This window comes from Somniosus microcephalus, chromosome 7 (genome assembly GCF_052327205.1).
Source record: "Somniosus microcephalus isolate GS21.2 chromosome 7, FLI_Smic_1.0, whole genome shotgun sequence".
In the NCBI taxonomy this organism is placed as follows: domain Eukaryota; kingdom Metazoa; phylum Chordata; class Chondrichthyes; order Squaliformes; family Somniosidae; genus Somniosus; species Somniosus microcephalus.
The window spans coordinates 71,255,622-71,283,223 of record NC_140993.1 but is presented as its reverse complement, the minus strand read 5'-3'; the positions used below and the strand labels follow the sequence as shown (position 1 = coordinate 71,283,223).

General features: G+C 47.3%; 1 protein-coding gene across 1 annotated transcript in view; it reads left to right on the top strand.

Moving 5' to 3' along the window:
• The window catches only part of LOC147114713 (KAT8 regulatory NSL complex subunit 1-like), a 235,055-nt gene that overhangs the window by 192,369 nt on the left and 15,084 nt on the right, over positions 1–27,602 (top strand). The window contains exons 4-8 of the mRNA XM_085992579.1: positions 2,562–2,692; positions 2,886–3,090; positions 4,187–4,352; positions 5,435–5,602; positions 8,960–9,103. Coding sequence (XP_085848705.1) covers positions 2,562–2,692; positions 2,886–3,090; positions 4,187–4,352; positions 5,435–5,602; positions 8,960–9,103 — 814 coding nt within the window. The remainder of the gene's footprint in view (positions 1–2,561; positions 2,693–2,885; positions 3,091–4,186; positions 4,353–5,434; positions 5,603–8,959; positions 9,104–27,602) is intronic.

Sequence of the window (27,602 nt, the reverse complement as noted above, 5' to 3'; positions counted from 1 at the left end):
CTACAGTTGTACAGGGCCTTGGTGAGACCGCACCTTGAGTATTGTGTGCAGTTTTGGTCGCCTTACCTGAGGAAGGACGTTCTTTCCATGGAAGGAGTGCAGCGAAGATTCACCAGGCTGATACCTGGGATGGCAGGAATGACATATGAGGAGAGATTGTGTCGATTGGGCTTATACTCACTGGAGTATAGAAGATTGAGAGGGGATCTCATCGAAACCTATAAAATTCTGTCAGGCCTGGACAGACTAGATGCTGGAAGGATGTTCCCGATGGTCGGGTGTCCAGAACCAGGGGTCATAGTCTAAGGATAAGGGGTAGGACATTTAGGACTGAAATGAGGAGGAATTTCTTCACCCAGAGATTTACATAGAAGATAGGAGCAGGAGTAGGCCATTCGGCCCTTCGAGCCTGCTCCGCCATTCAGTGTGATCATGGCTGATCATCCAAATTCAGTACCCTGTCCCTGCCTTTTCCCCATTTCACTTGATCCCTTTAGCCTCAAGAAATATATCCAACTCTTTCTTGAATATATTTAATGAACTAGCCTCCACCGCCCTCTGTGGCAGAGAATTCCACAGGTTCACCACTCTCTGGGTGAAGAAATTCCTCCTCATTTTAGTCCTAAATGGCTTACCCCTTATCCTTAGACTATGACCCCTGGTTCTGGACTCCCCGGCCATCAGAAACATCCTTCCTGCATCTAGTCTGTCCAGGACTGACAGAATTTTATAGGTTTCGATGAGACCCCCCCTCAATCTTCTAAACTCCAGTGAGTATAAGCCCAATCGACACAATCTCTCCTCATACGTCATTCCTGCCATCCCAAGTATCAGCCTGGTGAATCTTCGCTGCACTCCCTCCATGGCAAGAACGTCCTTCCTCAGGTAAGGTGACCAAAACTGCACACAATATTCAAGGTGCGGTCTCACCAAGGCCCTGTACAACTGTAGCAAGACATCCTTGTTCCTGTACTCGAACCCTCTTGCTACGAAGGCCAACATACCATTTGCCTTCTTAACCGCCTGCTGCACCTGCATGCTTACCTTCAGCGACTGGTGCACAAGGACACCCAGCTATCTTTGCACTTCCCCTTCTCCCAATCTATTGCCATTCAAATAATAATCTGCCTTCCTGTTTTTGCCACCAAAGTGGATAACCTCACATTTATCCACATTATAGTGCATTTGCCATGTTTCTGCCCAATCACCCAACCTGTCCAAATCGTACTGGAGTTTCCCGACATCCTCCTCGCAGCTTACCCTCCCGCCCAGCTTTGTGTCTTCTGAAACCTGTGGAATTCTCTGCCACAGAGGGCGGTGGAGGCCAGTTCATTAAATATATTCAAGAAAGAGTTGGATATGTTTCTTGAGGCTGAAGGGATCAAGGGATATGGGGAGAAGGCAGGGACAGGGTACTGAATTTGGATGATCAGCCATGATCTCATTGAATGGCGGAGCAGGCTCGAGGGGCCGAATGGCCTACTCCTGCTCCTATCTTCTATGTTTCTATGAGTCTTTGAGTATATTCAAGGCTGAGATAGATAGATTTTTGGACTCATTGGGAATCAAGGGATATGGAGATCGGGCGGGAAAGTGGAGTTGAGGTCGATGATCAGCCATTGAATGGTGGAGCAGGCTCGAGGCAATATCGGGAAATCTCATACCTGTCCGAAGAATCATATGTTACAGAACAATTGGCAAGGTGTAACAGTATGTGGAACCATACCCTATCAGAATTGTTCCCTTTCAGAGAGGAAGGGTAATGGGAGAAGATTTGGGGAGGTGGGGCAAAGTTTGTGCCAGGCTTCTATTTAATTGGCTGTTTTTAAAGTGTTTATCCCAAGGACTTCAGTCTGCAAAGAGACCTCTTGTGGCAGCAATGGAAAATGCACAGCCTCTTTTTAATGAAATGTAAATACTGAAAGAAAACACAAAAACTGCTGAAAATATGCAGCAGATTCACCAGTATGAGAGAGAGAAATGACAGGTTAAGTATTGGATGGAGGCCCTTCAGAATTCCAGTCCTGCCTTTCTCTTCCCAACTCTACCTTGACCCACTGTAATTCCACTACTTTCTAGATTTAACTTCCAAGCGAGCTGAACCTCAGGCCCTGTGTGTGTTAAACTTTTTCTTTGCTGGCAAAGTGAAATCCCTACAGTTGCTCGTTTTTCGTTTTAATTTACTAAAATGTTTTTAATTCTCTAAAATGTTTTTAATTCTCTATGTTCCTTGACCAACCCGTTGCAAAAGAATCATATCCCAGCCAAGAGTGTGAGCAGGCTGTGTGCTGCCGTGTCTCTGCCTGTGATGCTTGTGTGCCTGTGTATCTGATTAGCTGACTGAAGGTGTCACTCAGTGATATGCTCACTGGCAAGGCTGTGTAGCTCCTCCGAGCCAGAATGTGATGTGCTGTTTAAGCAAAACCATTAATCTAAGTCCTTTAATATAGTGAAAATCTCTTCTCATTTCTTTGCAATTTAAAAAAAATTCTATGTGAGCGGGTTGGTTGTTATTCGTCAACAACAGGCAGCCAAGACAACATGTTTCTTTTCTCTTTCAGAGTTCTCGCCTTACACAGTCTCTGGGAAATCTCATCTGCCCCTCCAGCCCTTCCTGTAGCTCCCCCTCAAGCTCTTCACTACTGTCTAAAGTCTGCACGCCGCCAAGGCAACTAAACGGACTGCTGAACAGGTGAGTTACTTTATGCTGCACGGGTCCTTGTGACTGAGATAAAAAGGACGTAGAAGTGTTTTGCACTACTGTTTCCACTCAGCATTTAGGATTTGTTATCAACTTAATTGTGTAAATAACATTTCTTTTAAAAAAAGATTTGGGATGTTCCCATCATTTGCCTCACTGGCTTTTATCTCCTTTTTTAATACAGTTTGCATTCCAGTCCTTTGGACAACAGCTCACTGGACAGCTCAGACACAGAGGAGATCTTGAGTAAAAGACAGCGATTGGATGGTCTTACCGTCCCTCCATCACCACCGGACAACAGCTGTGTTGCCGCCAGAGTTCGTCCTGTCCGGAGGTACAGGAAGAGGAGGCTGGTCAGATCTAGCCTGGCATGTTACCTTGGCAGAAAGGTACTTGACTCTCGCTGACAGTTATCGAATATTGCATAGGTTGTGGCTGCTGTAAATTCTCCCAGTGCTTCAGTGGTTGAGTGCATTACGTGGTACTGTAGTGAAACTTGTAGCCCAGAAAGTCCAAGGTTCAGCCCCTGGTTTGTGCTGAGTTAGCTGTTCACAGCCAGGATGGTGGTATCTGGCTGCAATTGGCGTCAGTGTTCCCACTCCACAGAGCAGAAAAGGCAGCTGAAGTTCTCGCTCCTGATTGCGCTCTAGTGACTTCTACTGTAAACTATGGGTGGGTGGGTGAGATTGGTCTCAACTGGCATAGCTGCCGTGCCCTTCCTCACCTCTCACCCCAGCAGTGATCGAATAGCCTCCCACTATATAGATTCATACTTGAAGAATGGTCACTTGAATGAGGTACCAGAGGGCTGCTGGTATCCATGGAATTTTACCCAACCATGAGTCAGCTCCTTCACAAAGGGAAGGGAAAACTTGAGAAGAGCATGTGTGGTGAGTTAATTGGCTGAGAGAAATGTCCTGCCCACTCTCAACCAACTGGATTGTAGAAAATCAACAGCATAAAGAGACCAAACTAATGCTAGCATTCTCCCCAGTCCAGTAGAATGAGATTATGAATACAGACCAGAAAGATCCCAGATGTGTTCACCTATTGGCACTAAATCAAAACAGCAATAGTAGGGATGCTATATTTGGCCTGTGTGTCAGAGAGGGGAAGATTGTAGAATCCCCAAGCCTGACTGCTATCCACCAATCCCTGCTGGAATATGTGTATGTGTGCACATTGTATCGTATTAGGCTTGGCTACGACCTCAAATGCTCAAACAGCTTTTTGACACTTGCTGTCTAGGCTCGCACCTGAAAAATGGCTGCGTTGGTGATGTACCAGAGGGTGCCCACTGGCTAGGAAAACAGATCCCAACACAAGTCAGCACTTTCAGGAGGAGAGGAGAGAAAGAAAGATCATGATAACATTTCAAAGTTTATTCCTGTTGACATTAGTAGTTAATTCGTTCCTCGTAACTGAAGCAGCTACAGTGTATACGAACGTACAGAAGCACTTACATCATGCGGTCCCTTTTTGCAGGCCCAACGCCCACTCAGTGTCAAGTGTAGCTGTGACTGGCCCAATGTGTGCATTTTGTGTGGCTCCAAAACCCTGATGCAGACTATGGATCAGCCCAGCATGCCTCCACAAGAACGTGTGGCTATAATGGAGCCCTGCTACCACTCCATACTGTCGCTTCCTCAAGGTTGGTGTTTCAATGTCACTATTATATTTAAAACTAAGTGCTGTTAGCCTTCATGGGTTTTTAATGCCCTTTCTCTTGAATGTTCCATGTATTTGGCATTAAATTAAATGTGCATGTTCCCACTATTTAGTCATTCTATTTTCTGCCCTTTTTTTATTCCGTTTTTTTCCTCCTACCACCTTCACCCCGCCCCCCCCCCCCCCCCGTCACCATCTTTAAGGGGAGTGTACTTTTAATTTGGATGAGTTAGCTAGGATGAGACGAATAACCTCCCTCATCCATATCTATCTTGTGAACAGTCAAATCTCCTGCAGAAGTCACAGTCTTAGTTCGTAATTGAAGAATGGCCAATTGGAGGGGCCTCTTTACCAAAGAGTGACCAATATCCCAATGAGACAGACTATTGGAGCAAACTTCATTGAGCTGGGTAAAATAATATGAAACTGAAAATAAACAGGAAGGTTGTACATCACACTGAATGCAACCTTCTGGTTTCACCAGTGGTTGGAAATGTTAACTGCATCCCACCTATTTTTTTTCATTTGTTCGGGAGGTGGGCAACACTGGCAAGCAATGTTCCCTTTAAGCCACGTGGCTGCGCAGCGCCCTGGAGGTCCTGCGCAGCCAGCTCACCGGCTTTGAAATCGAAAAACTGCGCATGTGCAGAATTTTGAAGGGGCCACATGGCCCAAAAAAAATTAGAGGAAACATTGCTGGCAAAGCAGCATTTATTGCCCATCCCTAGTTGCCCTGGTGACATTGGGAGTCAACCACGTAGTGTGGGACTGATGTCTTGTGTAGACCAGACCAAATGAGGCTAGAAGACTCCCTTCCCTGAAGGACATTCGTCAACCAGTTGGGTTTTTATGGCAGTCTGTTGCCAGCCTACAAATGGCCAGATTTATCGAGTTTGTTTCCCCACTTTGCCTTGGTGGATTTTGGACTCATGTTTGCTCGTCCAGTACCACAGCCATGTGGCTACTGTACCTTGTTGATACATTGAGTGTCTACGGTTCTTAGTTACCAGTGGTGTATGTAATGGGTAAGCATGTTGATGAGGTTGACTGTTGTTTTGTTTTCAGACACGCCTCTTCATGTGCACTTTGAAGCTTTACTCAAACAGGAAGAATATCAGAAACCACCTCAGAAATTGAAGTCTTTGAAGTCGTTGTCCCAAGTGAATCAGAGGCCCCAGGACTCTGCAAAGAAAGTCTGTCAAAAACTTGCTTCATCCATCCTCACGTCAGCCAGTAAGTTGTCAGCTCAATTTTTTAAAATGAGTTATGTAGGTGCAGGGCCACATTGCAGGACACCAGCCATGTTACACCGAGCTTGCACTTTACAATCAATTGAATACTTCTAAATTACAGAGACTGTTGTTTTGTGGGTAAATACAATTTGCGCACGGCAAGGTCCTACAAAAGGCAAATAAGATAAGCGACCAGATCATCTGTTTTTGGTGGTGTTATATTACCCCTAACTCCGTGAGCTCTTATCTTATGCAGTAACCTTTTATGTGGCACCTTATCGAATGCCTTCTGGAACTCTGGCTCTGAGGCGAGAGTGCAACCAACAGAGCAAAGCTGACATAAGTTGAAGAGAAAAAGTAATGATTAAATGATGGCAAACTTGGTTTTTAAAATCTGTAGATTGTAGAAGGAAAGGAACATCGAAGGAGGTAAATAATTGCAGAGTTTTGATGTCCTGGCAGAGAATAGGTTAGACTCCCCAAAGCCTTTCCACCATCTACAAGGCACAAGTCAGCAGTGTGGTGGAATACTCTCTACTTGCCTGGATGAGTGCAGCTCCAACAACACTCGAGAAGCTCGACACCATCCAGGACAAAGCAACCCGCTTGATTTGCAGCCCATCTACCACCTTAAACATTCACTCTCTCCACCACCGGCGTACCGTGGCTGCAGTGTGTACCATCTACAAGATGCACTGCAGCAACCCGCCAGGGCTTCTTCTGCAGCACCTCCCAAACCCGCGACCTCTACCACCTAGAAGGACAAGGGCAGCAGGCGCATGGGAACACCACCACCTCCACGTTCCCCTCCAAGTCACACACCATCCTGACTTGGAAGTTCCTTCATCGTCGCTGGGCCAAAATCCTGGAACTCCCTCCCTAACAGCACTGTGGGAGTACCTTCACCACACGGACTGCAGCGGTTCAAGAAGGCAGCTCACCACCACCTTCTCAAGGGCAATTAGTGATAGGCAATAAATGCTGGCCTTGCCAGCGACGCCCGCATCCCACATCCCATGAACGAATTTTTTAAAATGTACAGCATGAGTTAGATACAGAATAAAACTCTCTATACTGTCCCATCAAACACTCACAGGTCAACTGTACCATGGGTTAGATACAGAACAAACCTCCTTGTACACGGTCCCAAATCTGATACAAAATCATAAAATACTGGCAATACTCAGAAGGTCAGTCAGCATCTTTGGAGAAAACAAGCAGCTATATCAGAACTGATGAAAATGAAAGATGACCAACATTTTAATAATCAGAATAAAATGGAAGGGAGGGGAAACAAGAAGTGTCAGTCAGATGACCTGTAACCTACTTAAAAGAAAGTTCTGACGAAGGGTCATTGACCTGAAACGTTAACTCTGTTTCTCTCTCCACAGATGCTGCCTGACCTGCTGAGTATTTCCAGCATTTTCTGTTTTTATTATAAAAGAAAGTTGAGCTCTTTAATCTAATCACATTTCCCTGTCTTTCCTCCCCATGTCATATTATATTCTTCTTCTTCTAGTCTCTGCTTCAGTAGCCACTTGTAAAACACTCTCTGTTCTACTAACACTTGGTATGAAAATAAATCTTCTAACTTAACATTTTGTTCTGGTGATGATCTTGAATCTGCCCTCTTTGCTGATCAGTCATCCAGTAGAAACATTCTTTCATGTTTACCCTCTCAAAACCATTCATAATCTTGAAATCTTGCATTAAATCTTCCCGTAATCTGCTTTGTCTAGTGAAAAAGCCATCAATTTTTCAAGCCTTTCTTCGGGTCCAGTACAGCACACCTTTGCACTGCCCCATTCCCAGGTCAAGTGGTTAGGTGCAGAGTACACCCCTCTCTAAACTGCTTCATTCCTGGATCAGGTAAAACAGTGCTTAGGTGCAAAGTACAGCTCTCTCTACATTGCCCCATTACCAAGTCAGGTACAGCACAGAATAACGCGCTCTCTCCTCAGTCACAACAGCTTTCCTTAATCCTAACCACAGACAGGATCAACTCCTATTGCAGCAGTACTTAACATTCCAGCCACTCCTTTCCACACTTTAAGACTGACAATTTCATGTCAAATTAGTGGTTTGGTTTGTGCTTTGGACTCAGGCCCACTGACAAGTGTATGAGACTCATGTTCTCATCTGCTGCACCACGCAGGCCTCCTCAAGCATGGAGATGTAGATGTGAGGATTGAGCATCATTGAATAAGCTTTTTACCTGCACAAAAACAAAATACTGCGGATGCTGGAAATCTGAAATAAAAACAGAAATTGCTGGAAATACTCAGCAGGTCAGGCAGCATCTGTGGAGAGAGAAACAGAATTAATGTTTCAGGTCGATGACCTTTCATCAGAAGCTTTTTACCTAACTTGTTCTGAGGCATTTGAACCGCCAGCTGCTGCTTGGCCAGGCTTTCCGGTTAAATGATTCATTTTGTGCCAAACAAATAAGGATGAAGACATTTGCTAGGCCCTCATTTTATATGTACATGTTTGTCCCGACCATTGGCGGCCGTGCCTAAAGCCATCTTGGCCCTCAGCTCTAGAATTCCCTCCCTAAATCTCTCCACCTCCTTCTATCCTTCAAGACCTTTCTTAAAACCCACCTCTGAATATACTTATCGTAACACCTCATGATGTCTCCTTCTTAGGCTCGGTATCAATTTTTGTCTGATTATGCTTCAGTGAAGCATCCTGGGACATTTTCGATGTTAAAGGCGCTACATAAATGCAAGTTCTTCTGTTTCGTGTGAAAAGAGTAGATAAAAAATGTAAATGAAGCTGGGCCATACAGACCAGAAGGCACTGGGTTCAATTCCTAGTCTGTGCTGAAGTAGCTGATCTCAGCCCCAAATACTCTGTTCCTCCAACTCGCCTTCTGTGCATTACCCCACTCCCTTCACCCCACCATTAGTGACTGAGCTTTCAGCTTCCTGGGTCCTATTCTCTGGAATTACCTCCATAAACCTCTCCACCCCTTTTTCATTAAAATCCTTCTCTTCAGCCAAGCTTTCAGTCATCCTTCCTAATTTCTCTTCGTCCATTTTCCTTCTGCCTATCTGTGAAGCACCATGAGATGTTTTATACATAAAAAGTGCTGTATAAATGAAAGTTGTTATTGGAAGAGAGAAAGAGATATGAGATTCAACCAGGAAAATAGGATTTAAAGAAAAACTCCTGTAGAATTTGCCATCCTTGATGTGTTGCAAAATCTGAATTTATACATTTTCTGGGGACCTGGAAGAGTCTTTGGGTCGGATAATGGGAGAGATTGTAGATTTTTGTGAAAGGATGAGCTCGGTGGGTCACGTGACCTCCCTCCTCTTTTCTGAACTGTGAAATTTATTTATTTCCCCCTCAGAATATGTGCAGAGCAGAAACACATCGGAAAAGATCTTCAAACGACGACTAGATCACTGGCAGCCGACCTCCAAATCAGAGATCGATCCATTCACGGAAAAACTCAACACACAGATAAAGAAGCAGCGATCATCTGTCCACTTAGGTAATAAGAGGCTGTGCAGAAATGCCCAATACTATGATTTCACTGAGCAGTGTGGATTGTTCTGGTAGGACTTGATTTGATTGTCAGTGGTCAGAACCCAGTCAGTTCACTGCTGCCATTTATTTCTAAAATCAGTTTTTCAAATTGATCAGGCTGGTTCTGCCATATTTTTGATATTCCTTCCTTATCCCTCTTCTTCCAATTTTACTGCTCCTTTTCTGAACGCCAGCCTCCAGTGCCTTGCCCAAGTGACCATTTTTTGTCTGTGAGCTCGGACAATGAGTAGTAACAGCTTGATTCTGTTCTGGCACAAAAATATATCCATCTGTAATCCTCGTAAATTGTTTGTGGCTTTGCTCATGGTCAGTTGATGAATACAAGATGGCAATAGAGTTGGAATAATGACATCATAAACTTGATCCACCTAGTGGCCTGCAACTACATTTGATGGTTGACACCAAAATTAGTTTATGTTGACTTAGCAATTTACAATGGTAAATGTTGACAGAAAATCGTGACAAAAAATCTTGACAGCCAGAAGTAAGGTTTGTGTATAGGAAGTGTATATCGATGTTAAAAGTTTTGCATACAGCACACACTTGCATTGACCAACATGTTTACTTTCTATCTCACATCAGCTGTCAGACTTAACACTTCAGCATATCCTCTGAATCACCGTGAGAAAGGCCACAGAAGATTTATTTTAGAAGTAATACAGAACGGCATGCGCATAGACAATCTTTCCAACAAGGGCCAGTGGGTAGGAACTGGAATTGGACATAACATTTGCTCTTTTTCTTGACTAGGAGTACTGAGGCCAATTGTAGCACCTGAGCTACTGCTCCAGAGATGGGAGATCGAGCATTAGAATTCTGTGCTGCTCAGTACAGCACCAGGTGCTGTGTTTACCGACCGTTAAGGGAGCTTTTCAAAAGAACCCATGATTCTATTGGTGATTATGCTGCACCAGGGTGTCCTACATCTCCTTTTGTTCTGAAAACTGAGTCGGCAAGCTGTACAGTGAAGTGGGCCCAAAGGACACCATATATGTATGTGGAATCAGTCTCTTTGGAGACCATTTGTGGGTCTTTATTTCTGTTTTGAATTCCATTTTTTTCTCACTACTTGCTGAACGTGTCCCTACGGGGAGTAAGCATTCCATTGTACTAGTTACATATGGCAAATAAAATTGAATTGAATTGAACAGCAATGAATATTTGGCTGAAACTGAAGGGGAAAAAAGAGAAATCTGAGCACCTAACTATTTTGTTCTGAATGTAGGACAGCTCATAGCTCCCCTCTCCCCTTTGTGGGTTAGGACATCATCTGATGCGGTATTGGGCTATTTACGGACTAAAAGCTCAACTCTATGTCTGTGCCGGGTTAGCTGATTTCAGACCAGACAACAGTTGGGACCTGAACATTAGATTAGCTTGTGAAAGAAAAAAGATCACCCTGGGTTTGTGTCCTTCTGGTCGCTTTCTAGTGACCCCTGCGGAAAGTGCGTATGTGTGCATGTCAGCTGAGGACAGCATTAATTTCAGCTGTGATGCCCGCAACAGTCAAATCTCTTGTCACCACAACCTGGTCCTGAGAATGGCCATTTGGGTGAAGCAGAGGCAGGGGAACAGTGAAGAAAAAAGAACTTTAATGATCGAGCAGCTTTCATTTCCTTGAGACACCCAAAGGCTATTTTGGATTACTTTTGAAGTGCAGTCACTGTTTTGTAGGTACACGTGGCAGCCAATTTGCACACAGCAAGATCCCACAAACAGCAAATGAGATGAATGATTAGTTAATTTGTTTTGGTGGTTGTGGTTGAGGGATGAATATTGGCCAGGACACTGGAAGCACTCCCTGCTCCTCTTCAAATAGTGCCATGGGTGCTTTAACATCCACCTGAACAGGACCTCAGTTTAACCAAAAGACTGAACCTCCACCAAGGCAGCACTCCATCACTAAAACGTCAGCCTGGCTTATGGAGCGGGGCCTGACCGTTTTGACGCGGAGGCACGAGCGCTTCCAACTGATGCTCCACCCCAATGAGAGTCAGTATCTTCAGAACAGGAGGATGGAAAATTGGTGAAACCCACAATCCAAACAGGAGTCTGCTCACCCAGTGCAAGCTTTAATCAAACTTTTGTTTAATTGTTTTCGGAAAGACCACTGCCGGACACCTACTGTTCTGTACACCACCTATTTTCACAATGACAGATACACAGGTTACAGGTAGGAAATCTGTTTCCTACTCATTAAAGCCTCACTATGTCAAGCACCTTACATAAGAACATAAGAAATAGGAGCAGGAGCAGGCCATTCGGCCCCTCAAGCCTGCTCCGCCATTTAATGAGATCATGACTGATCAGATTTCGGCCTCAACCCCACTTTCCTGCCTGCTCCCCATAACCCTGGACTTCCCTGTTGCTCAAAAATCTGTCTATCTCAGCTTTGAATATATTCAATGACTCAGCTTCCACAGCTCTCTGGGGTAAAGAATTCCAAAGATTCATAATGCTCAGAGAGAAGAAATTCCTCCTCATCTCAGTCTTAAATGGGCGACCCTTATTCTGAGACTATGCCCCCTCGTTCTAGATTCCCTGACGAGGGGAAACATCCTCTCAGCATCTACCCTGTCCAACCCCCTCAGAATCTTTTATGTTTCAATAAGATCACCTTTCATTCTTCTAAATTCCAATGAGTATAGGCCCAATCTGCTCAACCTTTCCTCATAAGACAACCCTTCCATCCCAGGAATCAACCTAGTGAACCTTCTCTGAACTGCCTCCAACGCAAATAAATCCCTCCTTAAATAAGGGGACCAAAACTGTACACAGTACTCTAGGTGTGGTCTCACCAGCGCCCTATACAGTTGTAGCAAGACTTCCCTACTTTTATACTCAATCCCACTTGCAATAAAGGCCAACATTCCATTTGCCTTCCTAATTACAGGAAACTTTGTGTTATCCGGAGGCCAACTGTCCGGAATGCTCGAGCCACCGGCAAAAATCAGGAGCCGTTTTTGTTAGGTTTTTTTTCTTCTCGTTGCTTTTTTTCTTCTCGTTGCTTTTTTCCTCAACAGTCAAGCTCTGCAAGATCTGCTGAAGCTGTTGATAAGCTACAGAGACGCTTGGACTGTTTAGAAGCTGTGCAACAGGGTTTGTTGACAGATACGGAGCTCAAAAGCTTCCGTATCTTTAAACATTAGCGCTGGAGTGTCCGGCAGTTTTGAGGGAACGGCAACAGCTCGGTCCCGTCGGTGCCGGATAGCACAAAGTTTCCTGTACTTGTTGCACCTGCATGTTAACTTTTTGTGTTTCCTGTATGAGGACACCCAAATCCCTTTGTACTGCTGCATTCTGTAGTCTTTCTCCATTTAAATAATATTTTGCTTTTCTATTCTTCCTACCAAAGTGGATAACTTCACATTTACCTACATTATACTCCATCTGCCAAATTCTTGCCCACTCACTTAACCTATCTATATCCCTTTGCAGACTCTTTATGTCCTCTTCGCAACTTGCTTTCCCACCTATCTTTGGCTACAATACACTCACTTCCTTCATCCAAGTCATTAATATAGATTAAAAATAGTTGAGGCCCCAGCACTGATCCCTGTGGCACCCCACTAGTTACAGTTTGCCATCCTGAAAATGATCCACTTATCCCGACTCTCTGTTTGCTGTTAGTTAGCCAATTTTCTATCCAATCCAACACCATGAGCTCTTATCTTATGCAGTAGTAACCTTTTATGTGGCACCTTATCGAATGCCTTTTGGAAATCCAAATACACTACATCTACTGGTTCCCCTTTATCCACCCTGCTCGTTACCTCCTCAAAGAACTCTAATTTGTCAAACACGATTTCCCTTTCATAAAACCATGTTGACTCTGTTTGATTGTATTATGATTTTCTAAATGCCCTGCTACTACTTCCTTAATAATTGATTCGAGCATTTTGCCAATGACAGATGTTAGGCTAACTGGTCTATAGTTTCCTGCTTTCTGTCTCCTTCCTTTTTTGAATAAGGGTGTTACATTTGTGGTTTTCCAATCCGCAGGGACTTTTCCAGAGTCATGGGAATTTTGGAAGATTACAACCAATGCATCCACTATCTCTGTAGCCACTTCATTTAAGACCCTAGGATGCAGGCCATCAGGTCCAGGGGACTTGTCAGCCTTTAGACCCATAAGTTTGGCTAGCACTTTTTCTCTAGTGACAGTGATTGTTTTAAGTTCCTCCCTCCCTTTTGCCCCTTGATTTTCTACTATTACTGGGATGTTTTTAGTGTCTTGTACTGTGAAGACAGATACAAAATATTTGTTCAATGCCTCTGCCATTTCCTTGTTTCCCATTATTATTTCCCCACTCTCATCCTCTAAGGGACCAACATTTATTTTAGCTACTCTCTTCCTTTTTATATACATGTTGAAGTTCTTGCTGTCAGTTTTTATATTTCTTGCTAGTTTACTCTCATAAGCTATTTTCTCCCTCTATTATTTTTTTACTCATCCTTTGCTGGTTTCTAAAATGCTCCCAATCTTCTGGCCTACTACTAATCTTTGCAACATTGTATGCCTTTTCTTTCTATTTGATACCATCCTTAACTTCCTTGGTTAACCATGGTTGGTTCATCCTTCTCTTCGAGTCCGAGTCTTTCTTTCTCACTGAAATATATCTTTGTTGAGATTCATGAAATATCTCTTTAAATGTCTGCCACTGCTTTTCTACCGTCTTACCTTCTAATCTATTTTCCCAGTCCACTTTAGCCAACTCTCTCCTCATACCTTTGTAATTGCCTTTATTTAAATTTAATACTCTAATTTCAGACCCAAATTTCTCACCTTCAAACTGAATGTGGAATTCTATCATGTTATGATCACTCTTCCCTAGAGGACCCTTTACTATGAGATCATTAATTAATCCTGTTTCATTACACATTACCAGATCTAAAATAGCCTGTTCCCTGGTCGGTTCCACAATGTATTGTTCCAAGAAACTGTCCCGAATACACTCTATGAACTCGTCCTCAAGGCTGCTTTGCCAATTTGTTTTGTCCAATTTATATGAAGATTAAAATCGCCCACAATTATTGCAGTAACTTTCTTACAAGCCCCCATTATTTCCTGATTTATACTCTGTCCTATAGTGTAGCTACTGTTAGGGGGCCTAGAGACTACTCCCACCAGTGCCTTCTTTCCCTTATTATTTCTTACCTCCACCCAAATTGATTCTACATCTGGAACTTCTGACTCATCCTTTATTAACAGAGGTACCCCACCTCCTTTTCCTTTCTGTCTATCCTTCCAAAATGTCAAATATCCCTGAATATTCAGTTCCCAGCCTTGGTCACATTACAACCACGTCTCTGTGATGGCTATTAGATCATACCCATTTATTTCTATTTGTGCCGTCAATTCATCTATCCTGTTACGAATGTTGTGTGCATTCAGATAAAGAGCCTTTAATTTTGTCTTTTTATCATTTTTCCCTACTCTGACCTTATTTGCTGGTGCACTCTTATGTTTGTACGCTCTGTCCCTTCCTGTCACACTCTGGTTTTCATTGCCCATATCGCTACCCTGCACTATTGCCCTGTCCTTTCTCTTTAACTTTCTAAATTTCCCCTCGCTTGAATTATACCCCCCTACTATTTAGTTTAAAGCCCTAGTTACAGCCCTAGTTATTCGATTCGTCAGGACACTGGTCCCATCATGATTCAAGTGAAGGCCGTCCCAACGGAACAGCTCCCTCTTTCCGCAGTACTGGTGCCAGTGCCCCATGAATCAAACCCATTTCTCCCACACAAATCCTTGAGCTGCGCATTCAACTCTCTGATCTTATTGACCCTATGCCAATTTGCTCGTGGCTCGGGAAGTAATTCAGAGATTATTACCTTTGTGGTTCTGCTTTTTAATTTAGACCCTAACTGTTCATACTCCCTCAGCAGAACCTCTTTCTTAGTCTTACCTATGTCGTTGGTTACTACGTGGACCACGACAACTGGATCCTTCCCCTCCCACTCCAAGGAAGGGGAGGTGGGGTGGCTATGTTAATAAAGGAAGGAATCACTGTAATACAGAGAAATGATATTGGGTCAAAAGATCAGGACAATGAAACAGTTTGGGTGGAGGTAAGGAATAATAAGGGGAAAAAAACACTAGGGCGTAGTCTATAGGCCTCCGAACTGTGACAACTCTGCTGGACGGAGTATCAATCAGGAAATAGTTGAGGCTTGTAATAAGGGAACATCTATAATTATGGGGGATTTTAACTATCATATTAATTGGACAAATCAAATTGGGCAGGGCTGCCTTGAGGATGAGTTCATTGAGTGTATTAGGGATGGGTTTCTTGAGCAGTATGTAACTGAACCGACCAGGGGGCAGGCAACCTTAGATCTGGTCCTGTGTAACGAGACAGGATTAATTAAAAATGTCCTAGTAAAGGATCCCCTTGTAATGAGTGACCATAACATGGTTGAATTCCATATTCAATTAGAGGGTGAGAAGGTTGGATCTCAAACAAGCGTGCTAAGCTTGAATAAAGGAGACTATGAAGGTATGAGAGCGGAATTGAGTAGAGTGGATTGGGAAAATAGATTAAAGGGTAAGACGATATATGATCAGTGGTGTACATTTAAGGAGTTATTTTACAACTTCCAAAAAATACATATTCCACTGAGAAGAAAAGGGTGTAAAAGAAAAGACAGCCATCCGTGGCTAAGTAAAGAAATTAAGGATAGTATTCGACTAAAAACAAGGGCATATAAGGTAGCCAAATCTAGTGGGAGGATAGAGGATTGGGAAAACTTTAAAAGACAGCAAAAAATAACAAAAAGATTGATTAAGAAAGGGAAGATAGATTATGAAAGTAAATTAGCAAAAAATATAAAAACAAGAATGCAGCAAGAATTTAGGGAGCTAGGTGAAGGATTAAAGAGCAGGACCTCAAAGGTTGTAATCTCTGGATTACTCCCGGTGCCACGTGCTAGTAAGTATAGGAATAGGAAGATAGAACAGATAAATGCGTGGCTAAAGGGATGGTGCAGGGGGGAGGGCTTTAGTTTCCTGGATCACTGGGTCTGCTTCTGGGAAAGGTGGGACTTGTACAAGTCGGACGGTTTACACCTGAACCAGAGGGGAACCAATATCCTTGCGGGGAGGTTTGCTAGCACTGCTGGGGAGGGTTTAAACTAACTTGGCAGGGGGTTGGGGTACAGAGTGGAGCTTTAGCAGGGGGTGATTTACAGCCAAATACAGAGGGAAAAACAAGTCAGCTGGGAAGGCAGAGCAAATATGTGAAGGCAAAAGAGAATATGGCAGGGCTGGAAGGCATTTATTTTAATGCAAGGAGTCTTGCAAATAAGGTGGATGAACTGAAGTTGTTGTTGAACACATGGGAGTACGATATTGTTGCTATCACGGAGACATGGTTGAGGGAGGGTCAGGACTGGCAGCTCAATATTCCGGGGTATAGAATCTTCAGGCGAGACAGAGGGGGGTGTAAAAAGGGAGGGGGTGTTGCAATATTAATTAAGGAGTCAATTACTGCTGTAAGGAGGGATGATATATTAGCGGGTTCCTCTAATGAGGCCATATGGGTAGAACTTAAAAACAAAAAGGGGGCAAGCACTTTGCTGGGAGTGTACTATAGGCCCCCAAACAGTCAGGGGGAGACAGAGGAACAGATATGTAGGCAAATCTCAGAAAAGTGCGAAAATAATAGGGTAATAATAGTGGGGGATTTCAACTTCCCCAATATAAATTGGGACAGTCAGAGTGTGAAAGGCTTAGAGGGTGCAGAATTCTTAAAGTGCATCCAGGAGAGCTTTTTGAGCCAACATGTAGAAAGTCCTACAAGAGAGGGGGCGGTACTGGACCTAATTCTGGGGAATGTAGCCGGGCAAGTGGTGGAAGTATTAGTAGGAGAGCATTTTGGCGACAGTGACCATAATTCGGTGAGATTTAAGGTGGTCATGGAAAAAGACAAAGACGGCCCGGAAATAAGGGTTCTAAATTGGGGGAAGGCCGATTTTAATATGATACGGCAGGATCTGGCCAAAGTGGACTGGGAGCAGCTGCTTATCGGAAAATCCACATCAAAACAGTGGGAGACTTTCAGAAGGGAAATAGAGAGAGTACAACGCCAACATGTTCCTGTAAAGGTCAAGGGTGGGACCAACAAGCAAAGGGAACCTTGGATGACAAGGGATATACAAAAATGCATTAGAAATAAAAGGGGGGCTTTTGGCAGTTACAAAAGACTAAAGACGGAAGAAGCCCGAGAGGAGTATAAAAAGTGCAGGGGCATACTTAAAAAGGAAATTAGGAGGGCGAGGAGGGGCCATGAAATAACACTGACGAGCAAAATAAAGGAAAATCCTAAGATGTTTTATAAGTATACCAGCTGGGGAGCCCCGCGTTGCGAGGGCAATTTTGGGGCGTTTGGTCTCCCTGCCCCTGTGTGTCCCCCCTCTCCCTGTCATGTCCTCTCCCTGTCCTATCCCTCCCTCCCCTCTCTCCCTCCCCTCCCCTCTCTTCCCTCCCTCCCCTCCCCTCTCTCCCTCCCTCCCCTCCCCTCTCTCCCTCCCTCCCCTCCCCTCTCTCCCCCCCTCCCCTCCCCTCTCTCCCCCCCTCCCCTCCCCTCTCTCCCTCCCCTCCCCTCTCTCCCTCCCTCCCCTCCTCTCCCTGTCTCCCTCTTCCCCCACCCCTCCCCTCCCCCACTCCCCTCTGTCCCTCTCTCCGGCCCCTCCCCCTGCCTAGCGCCTGAGGTCCGGTGCCGTTGCTGAGGTCCCCCGCGTATCGCGCGGCTGATGGACGGCCGCTGCGGGCGGCGCATGCGCGGTCAGTGCGAGCGGCCCGCGGGAGCCGGCAAGGCCGTTAGCGAGCGGGAAACTTCGGGCGGCGCGCCCGCGCTCCGTCCGCGACACCGGAGAGGGGGAAGTAGAGAGGGAAGAGGAGAAGGAGAGAGAGGGAAGAGGAGAAGGAGAGCGAGGGAAGAGGAGAAGGAGAGAGAGAGGGAAGAAAGAGAGAGAGAGAGAGAAATTTTTTCAGCTTCAGGCCCCGAGTCCCCCCTGCGCGAGGGTGAGGAGGAGGGGGGGGGGGGGTTGCTAAACACAATATAAAACTAAAATAAATTGTTAATTAATTGCCTAACACATAATTGAAATATTTACCTTAGTTCCCTAACACACAGAAAGTGTGGGGGAAAAAATCGTGGAAAATCAAGATGGCGGCCACTCACCTCGGTTCAGAAGGATAAGGCCCGCCCACACACGCACCGATTGGTCGACCGGTCAGGTCGCCGAAGCGTAGGATTGGTCAATCGTCGAGTCACTCAACACAACTGTCGGAAGACCTCGACGTCACACGGTCGCTAATGAGATGCTAATGAGCGGAACGCTGAACGTTTTTGGGATACCGCGGGCGGGATTTTTGTCCGGCCGAAACGTAAATACGCCTATGACCGGTCCGGAATCGCAAGCTTTCTTTTGAGGCGACGCGCGCGTCGGTACGCTCTGTAACTTCCAAACGTGTAGAGACCAGGCGGACAGACAGACAGACAGACAGACATCGGGACAGACAGAAGAGCCGCTTTATATATATAGATTAAGGGCAAGAGGATAACCAGGGAAAGGGTAGGGCCCATTAGGGACCAAAGTGGCAATCTGTGTGTAGAGCCAGAGGATGTAGGCGGGGTTTTAAATGAATTTTTTGCATCTGTGTTCACTGTGGAGAAAGACGATGCAGACATAGAAATCGGGCAAGGGGACTGTGACATACTTGAACATATTAGCATCGAGAGGGAGGAGGTGCTAGCGGTTTTAGCAGGCCAAAAAGTGGATAAATCCCCAGGCCCGGACGAGATGTATCCCAGGCTGCTGTGGGAGGCAAAGGAGGAGATTGCAGGGGCTCTGACACAAATTTTCAGAACCTCTCTGGCCACAGGGGATGTACCAGAGGACTGGAGAACAGCTAATGTAGTACCATTATTCAAGAAGGGTAGCAGGGATAAACCAGGGAATTACAGGCCAGTGAGTCTAACATCTGTGGTGGGAAAATTATTGGAAAAAATTCTGAGGGACAAAATTAATCTCCACTTGGAGAGGCAAGGATTAATCGGGGATAGTCAGCATAGCTTTGTCAAGGGTAAATCATGTCTGACAAATCTGATTCAATTTTTCGAGGGGGTGACTAGGGGGGGTGGATGAGGGAAATGCTGTGGATGTGGTTTACATGGACTTCAGTAAAGCTTTTGACAAAGTCCCGCATAGGAGACTGGTCAAGAAGGTAAGAGCCCATGGGATCCAGGGTGCCTTGGCGCGTTGGATCCTAAACTGGCTGAGTGGCAGGAGGCAGAGGGTGATGGTCGAAGGTTGCTTTTGTGACTGGAAGCCTGTGTCCAGTGGGGTACCTCGGATCGGTGCTGGGTCCCTTGTTGTTTGTGATCTACATAAATGATTTGGATGAGAATGTAAAAGGTATGATCAGTAAGTTCGCAGATGACACGAAAATTGGTGGGGTGGTAAATTGCGAGGAGGAAAGCCTCAGGCTACAGGACGATATAAACGGGTTGGTCAGATGGGCGGAAAAGTGGCAAATGGAATTTAACCCTGAAAAGTGCGAGGTGATGCATTTTGGACGGACAAATAAGGCAAGGGAATACACAATGAGTGGTAGGACCCTAGGAAGTACAGAGGGTCAGAGGGACCTTGGTGTACATGTACATAGATCCCTGAAGGCAGCAGAACAGGTAGATAAGGTGGTTAAAAAGGCATATGGGATACTTGCCTTCATTAGCCGAGGCATAGAATATAAGAGCAGGGAGGTTATGATGGAGCTGTACAAAACGCTGGTGAGGCCACAGCTGGAGTACTGTGTGCAGTTCTGGTCGCCTCACTATAGGAAGGATGTGATTGCTTTGGAGAGGGTGCAGAGAAGATTCACCAGGATGTTACCTGGGATGGAGCGCCTCAGCTATGAAGAAAGACTAAACAGGCTGGGGTTGTTTTCCTTGGAGCAAAGAAGGCTGAGGGGGGACCTGATTGAGGTGTACAAAATGATGAGGGGCATAGATAGGGTAGATAAAGAGGAACTTTTCCACTTAGTGGGGGGGTCAATAACAAGGGGGCATAGATTCAGGGTAAGGGGCAGGAGATTTAGAGGGGATTTGAGGAGGAACTTTTTCACCCAGAGGGTGGTTGGAATGTGGAATTCAATGCCTGAAAGGGTGGTAGAGGCAGGAACCCTCACAACATTCAAGAAGCATTTGGATGAGCACTTGAAATGCCATTGCATACAAGGCTATGGACCAAATGCTGGAAAATGGGATTAGACTGGACAGGGATGGATGGGCGGCGCAGACACGATGGGCCGAAGGGCCTCTTTCTGTGCTGTAAAACGCTATGACTCTATGGGCTAGATTTTCAGTTGCTTGCGCCAGCAGTTAGCGCCTTAAGAGAAGTGATTTCCGGGCGCTATGCGTGTAGCGCCCGGGCGCAGCGCAGTTTGCGCCCCGCCCCAAATTAAGTTGCCCGTTAGCGCCGGCGCAAAGTTTAGCGCCCGCCCGGATGCGCGCGCAGAAAATGACGTCACATCCTCGTGCAACGCCCTTTGGCCGCCCCGATTGCAAACTTCAGTCGGACCGCCCCATTGTGCGGCGGGCGGCCGGAGCGTTTGGAAAAAGGAACGCAACACAACCAGCGCGGGCCCCGGGGGGCGCTAATTAAAGGGAACGTCCTCTCCAGTATAAAGGCCATCCTTTTTTCAGAAAACAGTCTTGTGCAACGCATTTCTGGAGACACAACAAGGAGGATAGCTAACTGGTTTCAAGCAGCAAGAGCCAGGTATTTTTGGACTCAGGCAATAGCGCTGCAAGTGGCCATTTGGAAATTAGACTGTTTGCCAGGATTTGATGGGGGTTGCATGGGGTGCCAACGCGGAGCTGCAGCTCCATGTCCGTAGGGCTCGCAGACGCATTGTGAGAGGGGCAGCCCTGGCTAGAGGCAGAGGGGGCTACAGGCGTCGGCCACGTAGGCCTTACCCAGTCAGGCTATACCGCCAGCAGCGCTCCTACCTAAACATGAGTGCCGCGCGATGTGTTAAAAGGCTCCGATTCCGAAAGGGGGTGATTGCAGAGATCTGCCACCTGCTTCGCCGAGATCTGCGGCCAAAGCTCAGGTGCAGGACGTCTCTGTCGGTGGAAGTGAAGGTGACGGTGGCATTGAACTTCTATGCCACCGGCTCCTTCCAATACGCTGCTGGGGACATAGCAAACATCTCCCAGTACGGCGCGCATCGCTGCATCCGCCAGGTGACCGAAGCACTGTTCAGAAGGAGAAGCCAATTCATCTCCTTCCCCATGGCCCTGGAGAGCCAGCATCAGCGCGCATTGGGATTTTCCAGACTCGGGGAATTCCCCTTGGTGCAGGGCGCCATTGACTGTACGCATGTGGCTTTGCGGGCCCCTCTGGAGCATGGCGAGCAGTATCGCAACAGGAAGGGCTACCATTCTCTGAATGTGCAGCTGGTCTGTGACCACAAGCAGCGCATCATGGCAGTCAATGCCAGCTTCCCAGGCAGCAGCCACGATGCCTTTATCCTGCGGCAGAGTACTGTGCATGACATGTTCCAGGCACAGCCTCCCCCAAGAGGATGGCTACTCGGGGACAAAGGCTATCCTTTGTGCACCTGGCTCATGACCCCGCTCCGCGCGCCCAGGACCGCTGCTGAAGAGGCCTACAACGAGAGCCATCAAACCACCCGCAACATCATCGAGCTAACTATTGGGGTCCTCAAGCAGCGGTTCCGCTGCCTTGATCGCTCCGGAGGAGCTCTCCAGTATTCGCCGGACCGGGTCTCCCAATTTGTGGTGGTTTGCTGCATGCTACACAACCTGGCTATCCGCAGGACTCAGGCACTGCCACCTGACGTTGGACCAGCACCTCAGGAGGAGGAGCAGGAGGAGCATGAGGAGGAGGAGGAGGAGGAGGAGCAGGAGTACATTCCCAGGAGGGAGCGACCAGGGCCAAGGGCCGCACGACGCCACCTTATTACACGGTACTTCTAAGCCCCCTGTCAGGGAATGGCCAGGGGCCATGAGGGAAGATGAATGCAGCCGCTCCGCAAGCCCTCAGCCGGCGAAGCCAACAAACACTAAGAAGAACAACCATGGAGACTGCATGAATAAAGATAATTTTTTATTAAACAAAAATGAAAAGCCCTTCCCACATGAATCCCCAAAAACAATAAACGGGCCCCACAAAAAGCCCAACAAACGACTCACTCCCACAAACTGGGGAGGAGCCACTCCACCTTTATTGAAACCGGGCCTCAACGTCGGCCTAACGCAAAAAAAAAGCCCTCCAAAAGCACAACCATGGGCAAAATAAAGATGGCCACCGCCATATTAAAGGAAAGCTGGCCACACCCTCTACTGAGTGGCCCGCGAGGGCGAGACCTTGGCCAGCATTTTGCCTCCCCTGCCCTGCCTGCTGCTCCTTCGCAAGCTCTGCCCAGTGGCTGCTGCGAGGCTGGGGGAAGGCGCCTGAGGCTCAGATGCCCTTCCGCCAGATGCCGCTGGGGGGCGGCCTACACGGCGTTTGGGCCTCGAGGGGCCGTCTCCTGAGTGGCGCACCTGAGCCTGGCCACCATCAGCTGCAGCCGCTTGCCCTTGACGCCCCAGAGGGGGAATGGCGGCGACGGATGGCGCAATGTGGGCCAGCTGGCGTCTGGGATGCGCTGGCTGGCGCGGTGGCACTCGGCCGGGCCCGCACTGCAGGATCCGCAGCAATCAGCCGACGGCCGGCTTGCTGGGATGGTCCAGCGCGGCGCCTGCCCTGGCGATGCCTGCCTGAGACAGCGCGTGTGGCAGCAGTGAGTGGCCCTGTGGTCCTGGTGTGCGCGCGCATCACATCCGCCAGGGTCTTGACGGCATCAGTTAGCATGCGGCCAGTCGCGGCAGTTGCTGCCCCGAACTCGCGCACACTGGTCGCCAGCGACTCGATGGCCTCAGGCATGCGCCCCACCACGCTCATGAGCTCCGTGTGGCGCCGGTCCGAGTCGTCGGCCATCTGATCGAGCTTCTGCACCTCCTCCGAAGTGAAGGTGTCCGGACTGGAGTCGCGACTCTCCCGCTGGGGAGGAGGGGGCCGAACTAGGGGACCCTTGCCGCGTTGGTGACGGCGAGTGTGCCGAGCAGCAGCACTCCCCTCTGATCCTTCCCCCCTTTGGGGGGAAGGCCGCGGGCTACGCGCACGGCTGCTGGGTGGCTGGACGCCACTGGTCCCAGAAGCTGCATTGCCCTGCGACAGTTCCTCCAGGCACTCGTCCAGTGAGGAGGTGTCGAGCATTTCCTCCTCTCCTGCGGGACGTGACTGTTCCCCCGAAGGTCCGGCTTGCTCCTCCTCCTCCTCCTCCTGGTTGGAGGTGCTGTCACTGGCAGCCTCAGGGTCCTGGTCGTCACCAGCTGAAAGCAGGAATGCACAAGAGTAGCTTCAGAGTGAGGAGACGGCGTCAGCGAGGGAGTTAGGACTGGTGGGATTCAGCGCATTGGTGGGACAGTGGCAAAGGAGGTAGCTCGGATGGGCCAGTGCGACGCGAGAGGGCCAAAAGGCGAGGTCCTTACCATTGCCGGGCAGTGGAGGGTCGGATACACCGCACGCTGTGGGGACAATCACACGTGCTCCCATGAGCACACACACGCGCTCCTCCAGCCGAGTGAGCTTCTGCAGCTTGGCGCGGCCACCCCTGGCACGGGCCTGGCGATTAAACGCTACTTTAGCCTGCAAGAGAAAGGACGGGCTGTAAGTGCGCAGTGAAGCCCTGATGTAGTGTGCACTGCCTCCCATGGTGGAATAGCTTGGACAGAGTGAAGCCCTGATGTAGTGTGCACTGCCTCCCATGGTGGAATAGCTTGGACAGAGTGAAGCCCTGATGTACTGTCCACTGCCTCCCATGGTGGAATAGCTTGGCCAAAGTGTAGAGTGCCGAATGGCCATTTGATGCTCATGACTGTCCCAATGCTGCTGGCTGAGGGCTGGCCAAAAGGACTTTCAGGTCCCTTTGCCCATCATGTCAGGTGTACATGCAAGAATGAGGAGGAGACTGGAAAGGCTACTCACCCTCACAATCCTGGTCAGATCGTTGTATTTCTTACGGCATTGTGTGTGGGTCCTGGGGGCCTCGCCGGTGAACGTCACCCTCTGGGCGATCTGCTTCCAGGCTTTGGTGTAGTCGTGGTGGGTTGGATTCCTCCCACTGTCTGGAAACAAGATCTTGCGCCTCACCTCCAGAGCTGTGACCATTATGTCCAGATCACCCTCTGAGAAGCGCAGGGCACGCTGACGGGCCTTCTCTGGCGTTGCCATGACTCCCTGGGGCTGAGCAGTAGTGTTGAGGCCTCTTTGCAAGGCTGCAGTGTGCAGGGCGTGGCAGCAGACCAATTCGTCCCTTCCCCCTTTAAGAGCTGGTCGGCACCACGGGGTCTGCTGTCAGTGCAAAAATGACCGCACCCGTGCTGCGCCCCGCCTGGGCACTATCCCTCTGGACCGCCGGCTTAGCGCCTAAAGAGAGTAGTGGAACGCCTCTTTTAGCGCTCCACCAACCTCTTAGGGCGAAGCCACTGAATTCCCGGCAACGGGGCGCTACTTTGGGGCGGGCGCTAACTTCGGGCGGGCGCTAAGGTTAGCGCCCCAAAACTGCCTATACTGAAAATCTAGCCCTAGGACTCTAGATAGTAAGAGTTTTTATAGTTATATAAAAAGAAAAAGGGTGGCTAAAGTAAATGTTGGTCCCTTAGAGGATGAGACCGGGAAATTAATGGTGGGAAATATGGAGATGGCAAAAGCACTGAATGAATATTTTACATCAGTCTTTACAGTAGAAGACACTAAGAATATCCCAACACTGGACAAACAGGGGGCTAAAGGGGGGGAGGAGCGAAACACGATCAAAATCACTAAGGAAGTGGTACTCGGTAAAATAATGGGACTCAAGGCGGATAAATCACCTGGACCTGATGGTTTACATCCTAGGGTCTTGAGGGAAGTGGCGGTAGGGATTGTGGATGCATTGGTAATAATTTTCCAAAACTCCCTGGACTCGGCAATGGTCCCGGCAGACTGGAAAACTGCTAATGTAACACCCTTATTTAAAAAGGGCAGTAGACAGAAGGCTGGAAACTATAGACCGGTTAGCCTAACATCTGTGGTAGGTAAAATTTTGGAGTCCATTATTAAGGAGACAGTAACAGGACATTTGGATAATCATAATTTAATAGGACAAAGTCAGCATGGTTTTATGAAGGGGAAGTCATGTTTGACAAATTTGCTGGAGTTCTTTGAGGAAGTAACATATAGGGTGGATAAAGGGGAACCAGTGGACGTAGTGTATTTAGACTTCCAAAAGGCATTTGACAAGGTGCCACACAAAAGATTATTGCTTAAGATAAAAAATCACGGGATTGGGGGTAATATTCTGGCATGGATAGAGGATTGGCTATCTAACAGAAGGCAGAGAGTTGGGATAAATGGTTCATTCTCAGACTGGCAATCAGTAACTAGTGGTGTTCTGCAGGGGTCAGTGCTGGTTCCCCAACTCTTTACAATCTATATTAACGATTTGGAGGAGGGGGCCGAGTGTAACATATCAAAGTTTGCAGATGATACTAAGGTGGGGGAGAAAGTAGTGAGTGAGGAGGACATAAAAAACCTTCAAGGGGACATAGACAGGCTAAGTAAGTGGGCAGAGATTTGGCAGATGGAATGCAATACTGGAAAGTGTGAGGTTATGCACTTTGGCAGGAAAAATCGTAGAGCAAGTTATCTTAATGGCAAGAAACTGGAAAGTACTGAAGTACAAAGGGATCTGGGGGTCCTGGTGCACGAAACTCAAAAGGTTAGTATGCAGGTGCAGCAAGTGATTAAGAAGGTCAATGGAATGTTGGCTTTCATTGCTAGGGGGATAGAATATAAAAATAGGGAGGTATTGCTTCAGTTGTACAAGGTATTGGTGAGACCGCACCTGGAATACTGCGTACAGTTTTGGTGTCCATACTTAAGAAAGGACATACTTGCTCTCGAGTCAGTACAAAGAAGGTTCACTCGGTTAATCCCGGGGATGAGGGGATGGACATATGAGGAGAGGTTGAGTAGATTGGGACTCTACTCATTGGAGTTCAGAAGAATGAGAGGCGATCTAATTGAAACATATAAGATTGTGAAGGGGTTGGATCGGGTGGATGTGGGGAGGATGTTCCCGATGATGGGTGAAACTAGAACTAGGGGGCATAGTCTTAGAATAAGGGGCTGCTCTTTCAAAACTGAGATGAGGAGGAACTACTTCACTCAGAGGGTGGTAGGTGCATGGAATATGCTGCCCCAAAAAACTGTAGAAGCTACATCATTACATAAATTTAAAACAGAAATAGACAGTTTCCTAGAAGTAAAGGGAATTAAGGGTTACGGGGAGCGGGCAGAAATTTGGACATGAGTCTAGGTTCGGATCGGTCATGGCCCTGTGGGTAGCGGAGCGGGCCCAGGGGCCGTGTAGCCTGATCCTGCTCCTATTTCGTGTGTCTAATTCTGTTAGATGCAGGAGATGGTTCTGTGATAGTGGATTGGCAGTTAGGATCAGATCAGCCATGATCTTATTGAATGGCGGAGCAGGCTCGAGGGGCTGATTGGCCTACTCCTGCTCCTATTTCTTATGTTCTTATGTTCCTCTCCAGCCCCGAGGAGATGTCCTTAACCCTGGCATCGGGCAGGCAACACAGCCTTCGAGACTCTCACTCTCGGCTGCAGAGAACAGTAATCTATCCCCCTATACTGTCTCCTACCACTACGACATTCCTTTTTACACCCCCCACTTGAATGGCTCCCTGTACCATGGTGCCGTGGTCAGTTTGCTCATCCTCCCTGCAGTCCCTGCTCTTGTTCACATAGGTTGCAAGAACCTCGTAACTGTTGGACAAGTGCAAGGGCTGAGGCTCCTCCAATGTTACCTCCTGGATCCCCATACCTGCCTCACTCGCAGTCACACACTCCTGTCCAGGACCACGGGCCAAATCTGAAGTATTTAACCTAAGGGGTGTGACTGCCTCCTGGAACAAAGTGTCCAGGTAAATTTCTCCCTCCCTGATGTATCGCAATGTCTGTAGCTCGGACTCCAGCTCATCAACTCTGAGCCGAGGTTCCTCGAACTGCAGACACTTACTGCAGATGTGGTCGCCCTGGATCACACTGGTGTCCACCAGCTCCCACATGCTACAGCTGCAACACATCACCTGCCTTGCCATCTCAATTGTATTTTATTTAATTAATTAATTACATAAATATCAATCAATTGTCTATTTATAGTTTTTAATCTCGGTAAACCAGGTAATAACCTTGTTTAATTTATTAAAATATAAGTTTAGTCAGTTATAAATTTAGTTATATGCTATAGGCCTTTACTGTAACTTAGTCCTCAGTGTTAAGAGAAAATAAATACTCACCACCAA